At 36.4% G+C, this 14,747-nt stretch overlaps 1 protein-coding gene across 4 annotated transcripts in view; it reads left to right on the forward strand.

Moving 5' to 3' along the window:
* Nucleotides 1–12,515, forward strand: part of SSFA2 (sperm specific antigen 2) — a 47,987-nt gene extending 35,472 nt beyond the window's left edge. For 3 of the 4 annotated variants that reach the window (XM_006864017.1, XM_006864019.1, XM_006864020.1), the window contains 2 exons: nt 10,389–10,504; nt 11,358–12,515. In XM_006864017.1, coding sequence (XP_006864079.1) covers nt 10,389–10,484 — 96 coding nt within the window. In that variant the 3' untranslated portion in view covers nt 10,485–10,504; nt 11,358–12,515. The remainder of the gene's footprint in view (nt 1–10,388; nt 10,505–11,357) is intronic. The other variant, XM_006864018.1, reaches the window with a different exon arrangement.
* Nucleotides 12,516–14,747: the final 2,232 nt, after the last annotated feature.

Here is a 14,747-nt window from a genome sequence, read left to right on the forward strand (position 1 = left end):
CTCTACCATAAGCCTCTGTCTGAAGGTACTGGGGTCTAACGCCGTGGGTCAGCAAATCTAGCCCCATGAACCGCAAGGTCGGCAGTTCAAACCAACCAGCTGCTCCTCGGAAACTCTGTATAGGGTCCCTATGAGTTGGAACCGATTCAATGATACTTAACAAGAACAACCCCAATTAAGTGTCCATAGGCACCCTGCTCTGCAAGTAAGCCTCCTGCCTAAAGTCACTCAGCTTTACTTGTTCTGTGGGCTGGAAAGCCCACCGCTCTGTCTGTGCTCTGATGTCACAACTATCTGTTCCTGGTCAAGGAGGGATTTCAGAGTCTAAAGAACACGCTCCATTCCTGGTTTATAGTTTATGACAGTAGCCAGATTACCTGCTTCCTGTTTCTGAGATGGCACATTTTATACATGGTGAAGTTAGAGGTTTTTACGATTATCGTTAACCCTATTAACCACTCACAACAGAATCATGTAATCCTGTCAGCGTCTTCTCCCATCTTATCCTACCTAGACCTAATAGGACAAAATTGTTGTTTGGTGGGAGTTTTTACCAAGATCATGGCTGGAAGTGGAGTCTTGGTGTGGTGCTGTAGGATAAGCACTGGACTGATAACCACAAGGTCGGTGGTTCAAACCCACTAGACACTCCTCAGAAACTCTATACAGGATCACCATGAGTCAGAGCTGACTCAATGGCACTTTAACAACAGCATGGTTAGAAGTGATATTAAATAATCCACTGAACCACAGTGTCTATTAGGCATGTTTGTCATGGAGATACATTTCTGCTGATTTCATACTCGAGTGTAAAATAATTGCAGTTCTCTATACTCTATTGAAGAAGGTGTTTGTAGGGTTTGAAATAAATGAAAATGAAGGATTATGATTTAAATCTTTCAGGATTATAATCTGTCATTTAACAATTACAATTGACTTGAGAAAATAGTGTTGTGATTTTGTTTCTGTTTTTGTTGTTTTGGTGGTGTGATTTTAATATACCCAAAGCATTTAGTGTGATTGGTGGATGGAGAGATATGGAAGATATGTGAGACCCTCCAGGATTAAAATGCGGAATGAAAAGATGAGTTTATTCTTGTTCATAGCAGGGTGAGAATCTGAAGCATTAATCATAGACTGAAAAAAAAAATGGTATGTATGGTAGTCAAAAGTCTAAGGTTAATTGAGAAAAATTAGTAAAATAACTGATTTGGACATCAAAATCAGATAATTAGCAGGAATAATATACTATATGTCATTTTAAAAAGGAAACCTTTGTAGGCACACTTTTATGAAGAGTTTTTATTTTTTTCCTTCTCAAATCATACTGTTTCTTGGAGAAAAATCCAGGATAGCATTGCACAGCATAAAAATTATGCATGTTAAGTTATTGTTGTTGTTACTAAGTGCCATCGAGTTAGTTCCGACACACAGCGATCCTGTATAAAGGTTTCCAACGACCATCTGGTAGGTTTGAACTGCAAACCTTGGTGGTTAGCAGCCCAGTGCTTATCCTACAATGCCGCACCAGGACTCCCCATGTTAAATATATAAATATATTGTTGTTGTAAGTGTCATCCTGTCGGTTCCAAATTATAGCAACGCTGTATAGGGCTTCTATGGAGTGACTGGTGAGCTTCAACTGTTGACCTCGCGGTTCAAACTGACCTTGTAATCTAGCGCATTAACCCACAGCACCGTATCAGGAATCTCTCTCTATGTATCTTATTTTCTGTTCCCTTGTCTGGAGCCCACATGGCACCATAATTAAAGAGTTCAGCTGCTAACAGAAAAGTCAGTGCTTCAAACTCACAAGCCACTCTGAGAGAGACACCCAATGGGACAGTTCTATTCTGTCCTGCAGGTTTGCTATGACTTGGAATCAATTCAGTAGCAGTGGGTTCGATTTGGTTATTTCCTTGTCTTAAAAATTCAGAAGATGAATTCTAAGGAAAGAATCATTTATTCATTTTTCTTTAGAATGCATATATATGAACCCATGATATTAAAGGGCCTTTCATTCTTTTCCTTAGTTTAGAAAAGGAATATCCTATACATTTATGAAATTATTTTATGAATGTCTAATGAGTATTTCTCTATGAAGAATGAAATATTATATCTTTATATATGTAAGACATGAATTCATTCTGCCTAAAGTTGGAAGAGAAACAGACTAATTCTGGAAAATTGTGTAGAAAAGCAGTTACTGTAAATTGTTCCAAAACTAAGAATTTAGAAATAGGAAAGGTCAAAATGAGCCACAGAAATTAGGGCCAACGGCTTCCTATTTTAAAATGGTCTGTTTCCAATAAGTTCCTTAGTATGAACCTAGTGTGCTTTTACAATTAATTTTTAAGTGGCATAGAACAAGTTTATAGTAACTAAGTCCAGAATGGTGGCAGCTGACCAGACTCTTCCCTCGAACATGCCATTGACCTTCTGGTTCACGTGCTTTAAGTACCATCATTTATGACCACTTGATAATTGTTTGAGAAGTACACTAAAAATAGTCTGTTTTGCTATATTGTGACTTATATTGTTGTTGCTAAGTGCTGTTGAGTATGTTTACTCACAGTGACCATAAATAGGGTTTCTGAGGAGCAGATGATGGGTTTGAACTGCCAGCCTTGTGGTTCGAAGTCCAGTTCTGATCCTACAGCACCAGATGAGGAGACTTAGGCCTTCCTAAAAATAATTGTTCTATTCAAAATCATGCAATCAAAACCAGAGGGCTTTTTTAGATAAAGTGAGATTAAGAACATGACTTCAAAACTTTTATCAGTGACAAATTAAAAGTGAAAGAAAGGAACCTAACAAAAACAGTAGAACCATGTTAAAACAGTTAAATGGTTAAAAAATATGTAATTTGTGTCCATTTAATAAAGTACATTTAATTTATGATTAAGACATACATAAATACTATAATAAATATGGCACCCAGAGATTGTGAGGCGGGTGCAGCACGAGTTAGTTTTTAGTTCTGTTGTCCATACGGTCCTTGTAAGTAATAACCAACTCAACAGTAAGTACCTAGCAACCACCACCTGGAAAAAGACATGGAGCTAGCTCATAGAACAGGGCTTTGGAAAGGTTGCAGTTTGTAAGTTATTGTGAATTAGTGAAAGAAGGGCTCCCTAAAATCCTATGACAGATTTAACACCACATGTGAATGATCCGTGGCTCATCACATACAGTGAACTGTGGAACCTGACATATTTAAGGGATGCGTGTGTGTGTGTTTGCACTATGTTTTTGGCTTCAATCAAGTGTTAACTTTTTGCTTCTACCTAGTGCTTCTTGTGGATAAAATCACACTAAGCCAAAGTGAAGTTTACATTGTGTTCACATTATTTCCTAATAATCCATCCACATTAAGAGACAAAGTCACATCTTCGAAACAAAACACTACAGCAGAAGAGACTAAACCAAAACCCCAAACAAGTTGTCTTTGCGTCAAGTCCAGTTCATGAAGTCCTAATCTGTGTCAGGGTGGCACTGTACTCCATGATATTTTTAATGGCTGTGATCTTTTGGAAGTGAATCACCAGGCCTTTATCTCTGGATGAACTCAAACCACCAAACTTTTAGTAAATAATCAAGCATCTAACCATTTGTATCACCCAGAAACTCCATACTTATATGTATATAAGTTCTTTTCATAATATGAATATACCAATTTAAAAAACAAAAGTTAAAGAGTCTTAATTCTATGAATGTATTTGTATTGTAACTGTAAGTTAGCTATGGCTGGTTAAGTTCAACTCCTATAAATACTTGTTTATAAGAGCCTCCTATTAAATAGGAAAGATGTTACAATTTTCAGACACTTAAACTAATTTTCAAGGCAAATATTGGAAGAGTTTTTCAGAATTTGGTGCAGTTTAGAGAAAGTTGATTTAAACATTTACCCTTTCACTGCCTTAAAGAGCTTACCAAACAAAACAAACAGGTCAGACTAGGTATAAGAATATTGAAATATTTAAAATAATTATTTTTAAAGAGTTTTTAAAGCATATATTGTTATTGTTAAGTGTTTGAGTGGATATAGTCCAATGTCAATAATGATGTTATAAAATGTGTTAGGATCGTACTTTCTCAGTTGTAGTCATTTTCTGTAAAACTTTACAAAATTTTTGAAAATCAGATTAATCTTCATTCCAGTCCCTTCAAATTGGTTGTCTTTCTACTCAAGTATTCAAGATAATAAATTCCTTTTTTTTTTTTAAGCTTTGGTATATTAGCTACAGAGAAAATTAAATTAGATTCTATCTTCCTAGTTAATTTTGGGGCCCTATCCCCATGAACAAAGCCACTATTCAGAAAGGTAAGCTTTCTTCTTGGATTGAACAGGTTTGCAGGTGAGGATTAAACATGTTTGGCAGACACTTCAGGGAAGTTTTCTTACTGAGCTCCTGGATACATGAGAACAGTGCTGACTGTCTGGCCTTTGTTTCCATCCTTTCAGCACATATGAGGTTTTTAAAGAGTGCTTTCATAGTTTAGGATGTGTTAATATAATAGAATTCTCTTGCAGGAGAGCATTGAAGGAGAATATTGAAAGAAATATTTTTGTACCAATACTTAATACATTCATTCAGTGATTTAAGTTTAATCAGATTAAAGATACATTCTTTTTGCTTTTGTGTATAGTGTACTGTTTTAGAATTTGCCTGGGTGGTCTGTGATGTATGTGATTAGTGGCCTGTAACTGTTTGCAGTTACGTTAAAAAAATTAAATAAATAAAAGATTACGTAATAGAATGTCTGATCATGTGTCCATAGAAACATGTGCCCATAGATTCAGCAGAGTTAAATGTTTAAAGGTGCCCATGTTCTTGTAGTTTTGTGGGGTGCCATAAAGCTGATTCCAACTTCTAGGGACCCCATGTGACAAAGTAGAAATGCCCCATAGGGTTTTCTTGTCCACAATCTTTATAAAATTGTCAGGTATTTCTCCTGCAAATCTATTGTGTGGGTTCAAACTACCAACCTTTTAGTTAGTAGCTGAGTGTCTGAGCATTGCGCACAAGGCTCTGTAAGACTAGCTGTAGATTAGTTTTAGAGTTCTTATTTATTGAAGTTCCTAGGCTTGGTTCTTGCCTTGCAGTATCTTTATAACAGTGTATCTGACATGCGTTACTATACTTTGGTACATATACAGTGTGTTGCTGCTCTTACTGTGATCACCTGATAATATATTGGACGTGCCATATATCAGACATGATAGACTATCTGACACCCAGTAGTGTATGTAACTCAGTAAAATGACAACCCGAATCCACTGCCACTGAGTTGATTCTGGCTCATAGCAACCTTAGAGGACTGATTCCAACTGCTCCATAGGGTTTCTGAGGCTGTAAATCTTCATGAAAGCAGACCGACTCATCTGTCTTAAACCATTTTTGGGTGGCACAAGCAGTGAAGTGTTTGACTACAAACTGTAAGGTTGCTGGCAACATGCTTCAGAACGTTCATAGACATTGAAAACCGTGAGGAGCACAGTTAGATTGTGTGCATAGTGTTACCATGAGTCAGAACCAACTCAGCAGCAGCTGCTTTGGTTTTGTGGTTTTGCTTGACCTCAACTAGTCTATCTTCAGCTAATAGCACTTTTTGGAAGTTGTGCTCTTAAAGGTGACTTTACTATCTATCCCAGTAAATTTCTCACTTCTAGTCTTTCTCGGAAAGAGCCCTGGTGGCATAGTGGCTAAGTAGTTGACTACTAATTGAAAGATAAGAAGCTCGAACCCACCAACTGCTCCTTGGGAAAGATGTAGCAGTCTGCTTCTGGATCCTCTCTGGGACCTTTCTACTCTGTTCTACATGGTTACAGGAGTCAGAATAGACTGAAGGGCACACAACAACAACCATAGACCTCTGTAGAAGGAGAGACTTTAATTCAGTAATTTCAGTTTCAGTAAAACTCAAAATTTATTTTCAGTTTTATTGAAACTGAAATTGTATTGAAAACAAAATTTATGTCTGTCTGTACCCCTTCTTTGTTTTTGTACTTCTTTTATTCCTTTTGGTGGTGATCCTGTCTCCCTCTTGCTCTCTCGTTATTCATTCAGGTATTTATGGAGCACTTTATACCAGGATACATAGTTCAGTGAGACCTCATCCCTTCACTGACGTCGTCACTGACAGTACAGTACTCTCCATCTTGACCTCCCTCTAGTCTAACTTCCTTCTCTTCCCTAGTAACTGTCTTATCACTTGGCTCCTTTTTTGCCTTCTCTTTTAAGATGCTGCTACTGCAAAGTTTTCTATCCCAACTACAAATGGAAATTTTTGGTGACCTACTATCATGGTAGTGTAGTGGTTACGAATCGGGCTGTGAACCACAAGGTCAGCAGTTCGAAACTACCAGCTGTTCCACGGGAGAAACATGAGGCTTTCTGCTCCCGTAAAGATTTGTAGCCTCGGAAACCCTGTACAGGGTCGCTATGAGTCAGAACCGACTCCATGGCACATAACAACAACAACAACTATCATGGTGGAGTCCTGGTGTGGTTCTGTGGGTTAATGCGCCAGACTGCAAAGCCGTTTGAATTGCAAGGTCACTGTTCAAGCTCACCAGTCACTCCTCGGAAACCCTATACACGGTTGCTATGGGTCGGAACCGACTCAACGGCACTGAACAACAACAACTATCACAGTGGCTCCATGAGATAAGCACTGCACTGTGAGCCATAGGTCCGCAGTCCAAGCCCGCCAGCCAGTCTGCAGGAGATAAGGTTTTCTGCTCCCACAAAGATTCAAAAGTCTCAGAATGTTGTGACTTGGCAGCACTTAATAACAACAAAAATAACAACTATGCACAGGCTGCCATACTCATAGAATTTTCTATTTAATCTCTTATTGCTAAGATTATTCTTAGTTTTCAAATTTTATTCTGTTCTGTATTATTCAGCGATGCAAGGATTTTTCAGCTAATTTTTTTATGCAACATTTTTATCTTCATCAAAATTTTAAAGTATTTGATAGTTTATACAATAACGTGTACTTACAAAAAATGTTGGCACATTTTTATTTGTAAAGGCTACTTTTTGGTTGGTTGATTTTTTGAATGATGAGAATGATGACATGTAATGAAATTGCCAATATGTCATTGACCAGTAGGACTAGACTAATTACTGTCTTTGTAAACATGGATTTTCAGGGATTCTCCCTCAATACATTTGTGGTGATTTAAGAGATTTTGGTTTCCATAATACTTTTATCTAACACAAATTCATTTAAAACATGAATCTGAAGTGTTGTGACCTTCAGAGCGTTTAATTCTGTTTAAAGTTTAGAAATAGTCATTGAAATTAAAATGAAAGGTTTATATCTATAAAAACATACTTCAGTACAGATGGTCAGTAGCTAACGAGCGTTTTGATTCTACAAGTAACTATAAGTGTATTGTGTACCAATTTTGCATGACAGATTAATACAGAGCCATTTTTGGAAAGACTTCAATTGAGATGTGTTCAGGATGTACTTAGGAACGTTTTTAGGAAATAGATCAGGCTGACAGGAAACTGTGGAAATGGAGAATTTTTAAAAGCTGGTTTAGAGTATCTCAAGTGCTAATTTGGGAAGGCATTATCAGTTTATTCCAGGAAATACATATTTAAGGCCTTCACAGAGGACGATGCTATATCCTTAGAGAGTGAAAGGAGTGCATTGGCATGTATAGTTTTTGGACACTAGGAGAAGAATATCTTGATGAAATTGCCTTTTCCAGCCATGAAATGAGATGTTTATCCTTATGTGAATTAAACATTTCAAGCAGGTGGAAAACGTATCGTATAACTGAGGAAAATTTTATTTCCTTTGACTTTATGTTGTTTAGTGGATGTTTTTATGTTTTAAAATGCATTGCGCTAAATGATAGTTTCTCCTTTCCATTTAAAATGTACATTGTTGTTGTTGTTAGGTGTCATCAAGTCGGTACCGACCCATAGTGACCTTATGCACAGCAGAATGAAACACTACACGATCCTGGGCCAACCTAACTATTGTTGACACGCTTGAGTCCATTGATGCTGCCACTTGGCCAGTCCATCTTGTTGGGGGGTCTTCCTCTTTTTCTCTGACCCTCCACCTTACCAAACATGATATCCTTCCCCAGCAATTGGTCCCTCCTGACAATATGTTCAAAGTATGAGAGATGAAGTTTGACCATCTTGGCTTCTAAGGAGCATTCTGGCTGCACATCTTCCAAAACTGACCTATTGGTTCTTTTGGCATCCCATGGTCCTTTGAATATTCTCCTCCAACACCATAACTCAAAAGCATCAATTCTTCTACGGTCTTCTTTACTCACTGTCCAGCTTTCGCATGCATATGAGGTTATTGAAAATACTATGGCTTGGGTCAGGTGCACCTTAGTCCTCAAGCTGACATCTTTGCTTTTCAACACTTTAAAAAGGTCTTGTGCAGCAGATTTGCCTAATGCAATACGTCGTTTGATTTCTTGACTGCTGCTTCCGTGAGTGTTGATAGTTGATCCAAGAAAAATGAAGTCCTTGACAACTTCAATCTTTTCTCCATTGATAAGAATGTTGTTTATTGGTCTAGTGGTGAGGATTTTTGTTTTCTTGACATTGAGATGGAATCCATATAGAAGGCTGTGCTTTGATCTTCATCAGTAAATGTTTTAAGCCCTCTTCACTTTCACAAGCAAGGTTGTATCATCTGCATATTGCAGGTTGTTAATGATATACCAGGGGACAATACAGTGTATTCTAATGTTGTTGTTGTTAAGTGCCGTGTAAGCAGATGATATACCTGTGTATTATTTTGTAATTGATGGGTTGTTACAAAAACCATACTTGACTCTTCTGCTGATTGCCTAACAAAGGATGTTGTAGTTAAGTGCCGTTGAGTTTGTTCTGACTTAGAGCGACCCTGTATATTGTTTCCAAAGAATGGCTGGTGGGATGAACCACTGACCTTGTGGTTAGCATACCAGTGCTTATCCTCTGGCACTAGGTAGACATTAATAAAAAACATAAAAGTGAACCTAACTTTCTTTTTTGAACATCTTATTGTGGTTTGGGTAAAAGTTTGCTGAGCACATTAGTTTTGCATGTAACCGTTGATACAGATTTTGTTTCATGACATTAGTTGCAGTCCCATTAAATAACATCACTCTCCCACTTTTTCCCTGGGTTTGGGGTTTCCATGCTTCCATCTTTGCTGTCCCTTCTTCCCTTCTGGGTTTTGTTATTGGATAAATGCTGCTGTTTGGGTCTTCTATGATTAATTATTTTGAGGAATACATTTCTTGGGGGGAGCTATTATTCCCCTTATAGACTGGTGTGTTGTTAGGCTGAAATGTGATCCCCAGGGGTAGGTTCGGTTCCATGTTTGAGGGTGTCTAAGGGCCATAAACTTGAGGTTCCCCCAGTCTGTATCAGACCAGGCAGTCTTTATTTTTATGATGTTGAATTTTTTTCTACATTTATCTCCCACTCTGTCCAGGAACCTCTATTGTGATCCCTATCAGAGTAGTCAGTTGTGACAACTGGACACCGTCTAGTTTTTTAGTCTCAGACTAGGGAGGCTGTGGTTCACGTGGTCTGTTAGTCTTTTGGACTAATTCTTTCCTTGAGGCTTTGATTTTCTTCACTCCTCTTTGCTTCGAACAGGGTGAGGCTGATAGTTGCATCTTAAATGACAGTTCATAAGCTTTTAAGAACCTGGTAGCTTCACACCATATTAGAATGTAGAACATTGTTTTTGTGGAATATGTTATGCCAATAATCTAGATGTGTTTAGAGATTAGTCTGGTTACCAAGACCCAGTGACTCAGTTCCTCAAGGTGTTGATGACTCATAGGGTAGTTATGACTAAGATGTTTTTATTACTTTGCCTCCTGTATGTGCATGGATATATTTGCAGCATACACCAAAAGTTGTTGTTGTTAATGTGGCTGTTACATGGTGTGTAGTCCACAGTTCTTTATTCTTTCATTTGATGGTCAGAGTTCTAGTAACTTCTATATCTGTTTCATTTGGTTTCTCAGCTCTTCGTTGCAGCAAACCGACATGAAGTGTCTTAAGTAGGTCACCCTCATTTCTACTCCCTGAACCTAACTTTTCATCAAACCTTGAAGGTTACTTTGTTTTCATGAAATACATTTTTAAATTTACTGAAATCCTATCTGTAAAATAATATTTTCTAATGTTCTCAATTTAAGAATTTGGATGCTGATCTTGGTTTGAAGACAGAGGACAAACGTTGCCATTGCCTGTTGGTCTTGCCTGAAGGGTCACTTGAGTTTTGTAGTTAACTTGACAGTTTAGCTGATTACAACAAATGTAACTTGTTTTTCTGTAAACATCAAAAATGAATTAATATTGTTAAATTCTTATTTTTCTCATATTCTATTCCAGATTAAAGAGTCTATTGTTGGGGAAATCCGAAGGGAAATTGTAAGTGGACTTTTGGCAGCAGTGTCTTCAAGTAAAGCATCTAAGCAAGACAAATAGTTATTAAATAGACTTTACAGGTACATTTTTCTTCTGAATTTCTTTAGTTAGCTAAATTAAAATTATACATTGGTTTTTAATGCTTTGCTTTTTTAGTAGGTAGGTCTATTTCTATAGCTGAATTTTATTTCTAAAATGTATATGATATATCCTTTCTATAAAAACTCATACAGTAGTACCATTTTGAAGTGTAAGCAGGTTAAATTCTATAAAACTAACCTCCAAGGAATTATCTGTATTTTGTTGTTTTATTAAAATTTAATTTCAGTAACTAATTGCTGGAATTGACGCTTCAAAGCTGAATCATACTGTAATAGCTTTGATGATAATGGCATGTCATATGCTCAGTTTATGGAACATAATTTTGAGATTTTATCACAAATTCTTAGTAACTTAGTATTTTTGTATTTTAAGGAAACATTTGACATATATGTCAATAATTGAATAATTGTTAAAATTTATAAAGATTCTTTTAAATAAATTAAAAATTTAATATTATCTCATAACTAATTGCATTTCATAAAATATTTGTCCACAGTAAAACTTGGTGAATGCAAAAACTATAATACATTGCTTAGTCGAACTGTATAATTAATAGAAGTAAGTATATTCAATATAATCTGGAAATAAAAATGTATTTTGAAATTGATACATAATTTCATTTGTAGATAATAGAAAATATTTAAGTTAGGTTACAAAGAAATTAGGATTTTATTTTCAAAACTAGGCATAGAAACTTGATTCTCAGTAAAATGTATAGCGATTCCAGAAAAATCATATTAAGAAAGGTAGATAGATGAACCCTCATTTAAATAACCTTTTATCAATAATATTTGAAAGATGCTTAATTATATGTTCTCTCTCTTTTTGAAGGTTGACATGAATTGTATTAGTTATATAATATTGAAGATATCGATGGCATACACTGGTGGAGGTGTTATTTGTGTTTCAGAAGACACTTGCTGTTGAACTCTGGGCTACTGTATAAATGTACAATGTTAATTCTTTCCATATCTTTTAAAAACTACGTAAAAACTTAGATAGACACTTTGCTAACCTTTCTTTTCTAAACTTTCAAAACTGTTAGCAGTTTGAAAACCTAATATTTATTTGTATGTCAATATTTTCTAACTGATTACCATATGTAGAGTTAATTTTAAAACTTGAAGCCTTCCAGACTTAACCAACTTATAAATAACATACTTCTTTAGAATAGCTTCTTAAAACACTGACCTCTATGAGGTATTTACTGTGCAATAACTGATTCATTTTTTGAGAGCTTGAAGCAACCAATGATTTTTGTTTTTCCACTACTGTTAATTAGTGTCACTTCCAAGAAGAAAACTTGTTCTGGTGTAAAAATTGATATTAATTCTTGAGGGAGTTACTAATGCAGTATGATAGAATTGTATGAGGTTACCAACAACTACTTACTGTTCTTACACTGTAAGCCTTGCTACTTTACCCAAGACAAATGTAATTTTATTATAGCTTACATAATATTTTTCTTTTGGAAATATGCCTTATGTTAAACACTATGTACTTTTTGCCTTGCTCAGACTTCTTTTTTAAAAGGAGAGGTTTCTTCTTCTGTCTTTTAGACAAAATAGTAGAATATTGTCAAAATAGCGGGGCCTATGACTTGAATTAATAGAAATGATTAAGCTGTTTTTTGTCTTTTCAAAGTGGACATAATTTAGATTTGTTCTCCTCATCCATAGATGGTTTGAATTCAGTTTTGACCACTGAAAAATGTTTGTTTTTATGAAAAAATAAACAAGGAAAATGATGTCCTATTTGGTTTTATATGTGTTAAATAGATGTATAACGTAACAACCAAATGTTATTGGCATTCTTTTAGCATCAATAGTTTTCAACACGTTTCTTTGTGTGTAAACTTTAATCAAAAGTGGTTGAGATATTAACAGTATTCGTTGAAAGAATATCTAAAAGGTCTATGAATGAATTATCACACAAAGATTGATTTCTGAGAAAAAAAAATTAAAACAATAAAATATTTATTTTGCCTAACATGCTATCAGTGGATTTATTTCTTGAACTACATGTTGGAAGAATTTGGATTATATTTGATTAGTAACAAAGTCCAAAAAAAAAAGTTGCTGCACATAAAAAAATAGGTTTTTGAATTTTCTTTTCTTGAAGAGGTTCCTGTGATGCTTACAACATGCAGTTAAGACTAGCCCACCCTGGAGAGAGAACACTACTAACGCCTCTTTATCTCATCTAGTTCTGTGGGCCTAATGATTACCATCTGCAATCACATGCAGCGCCTCTTAAAACTATACTATTAAAACTACCAAAACAACCAACCAGACATTCAAATATTCTTTTATTCTTTGGTCCAATTATTCATCAGTTTAAACAGTTAATTCTGACAGCAGTAATGATAAGTATAGGTCCAGATAGCCCCATCTTGCTGTAAACACAGTAATCATTGCTTTTTAATTATTCACTTTTATAGCCACTTTTAGTTTAATTCTGACAGTACGTGATCATCAACATTATGAATATAGCAGTTGCATTAACTTACAAGGTGAGCCAATGAACAGATAGGTTGCATAGCATAAAAATGAAATAAAACGAACCTCAGTGCTATTAACGTTTCATCTTTCCTTCATTTTAAACTTTTGTGTACTTAATAAATATTTGAAAAACATTATTGTTAAGTCATCATTTTAGCTTCTTAATTTTAGAAATGAAGAAAGAGAGAGGGCCTAAAAACTAAATTGAAAAAGGCATTTTTTACTGGTGAGTGGAAGTGGGGGAAAGGTAGCAATGAAGATATGGGCTGAGTTTGACCACATTCTATAGGCTCCCAGTGACCTGGAGATGAGAGAGAGAAAAGGAAGATCTGGTTTGTCCAAAGTGTGGTGAGACCTGGGGACTCCTAAGCCCATGGACAAGGACCTAGCCACAGAAGGCTAGAGTTGAGAGTGAAGTGTCCAGCTGATAATGAAGTGAGGGGAGACGTACAAGAACACCCAAACTTACAGATAGTGCCCATTTGACCTAGCTTGAATGGCTTGATGATCAAAACGTGACTAGAGGAAGATAAATTTAATAAAGGAAACAAGTGTAAATTGCTACAATATGATGAACTTGACCTATACTTACAGATGTAGTAGCTTAAAATACCAACTGAGAAGGAAGAGTTTTCAAGTTTTCAAGAGGGAGTTTGAGAGCAGTGTGAGGAGGAAGGTAGAATCCCCACTGAATAGTTTTCACCTTGTCTAGACAGGTCTGGTCTTAGCGTAGTGGCTACGAATCGGGCTGCGAACCTTAAGGTCAGCAGTTCGAAACTACCAGACGCTCTGCGGGACAAAGATGAGGCTTTCTACTCCTGTAAAGATTTACACCCTCGAAAACCCTGTACAGGGTCGCTATGGGTCGGAACCGACTCGACGGCACTTAACAACAACAACGACAGACAGGTCTGGTGGAAGGAGATGGGGATAAGATTCCTATTCAGTATTGCGTAATTGGTACCATGACTAATTGCAATTGTCACAACTGTAAACATAGAAATAACATAAAGGGTTGTTGTTGTTAGGTGCCATCGAGTTGGTACTAATTCACAGTGACCCTATGCACAGCAGAATGAAACACTGCCCAGTCCTAGGCCAACCTCACAATTGTTACCATGCTTGAGCCCATTGATACTGCCACTTTGCCAATCCATCTCATTGGGGTCTTCCTCTTTTCTCTGACCTTCCACCTTACCAAACATGATATCCTTCTCCAGCGACTGGTCCCTCCTGACAATATGTCTGAAGTATGAGAGATGAAGTTTGGCCATCCTGACCTCCAAGGAGCATTCTGGCTGCACTTCGTCCAACACAGATTTGTTTGTTATTTTGGCAGCAATATTCTCCTCCAGCACCATAACTCAAAAGCATCAATTCGTCTATGATGCTTCTTATTCACTTTCTAGCTTTTGCATGCATATGAAGTTATTGAAAATATTATGGCTTGGGTCAGGCACACTTTAGTCCTCAATCTGACATCTTTGCTCTTCAACACATTGAAAAGGTCTTGTGTAGCAGATTTACCTAATGCAAAACGTTGTGTTATTTCTTGACTGCTGCTTCCATGAATGTTGATAGTTGATCCAAGTAGAATGAAGTCCTAGACAACTTCATTCTTTTCTCCATTGAAACAACATAAGAATGTTGTTTATTGGTCCAGTGGTGAGGATTTTTGTTTTCTTTACATTGAGATGCAATCCATACCGAAGACTGTGCT

This window comes from Chrysochloris asiatica, unplaced genomic scaffold (genome assembly GCF_000296735.1).
Source record: "Chrysochloris asiatica unplaced genomic scaffold, ChrAsi1.0 scaffold00059, whole genome shotgun sequence".
NCBI classification, from domain to species: Eukaryota; Metazoa; Chordata; class Mammalia; order Afrosoricida; family Chrysochloridae; genus Chrysochloris; species Chrysochloris asiatica.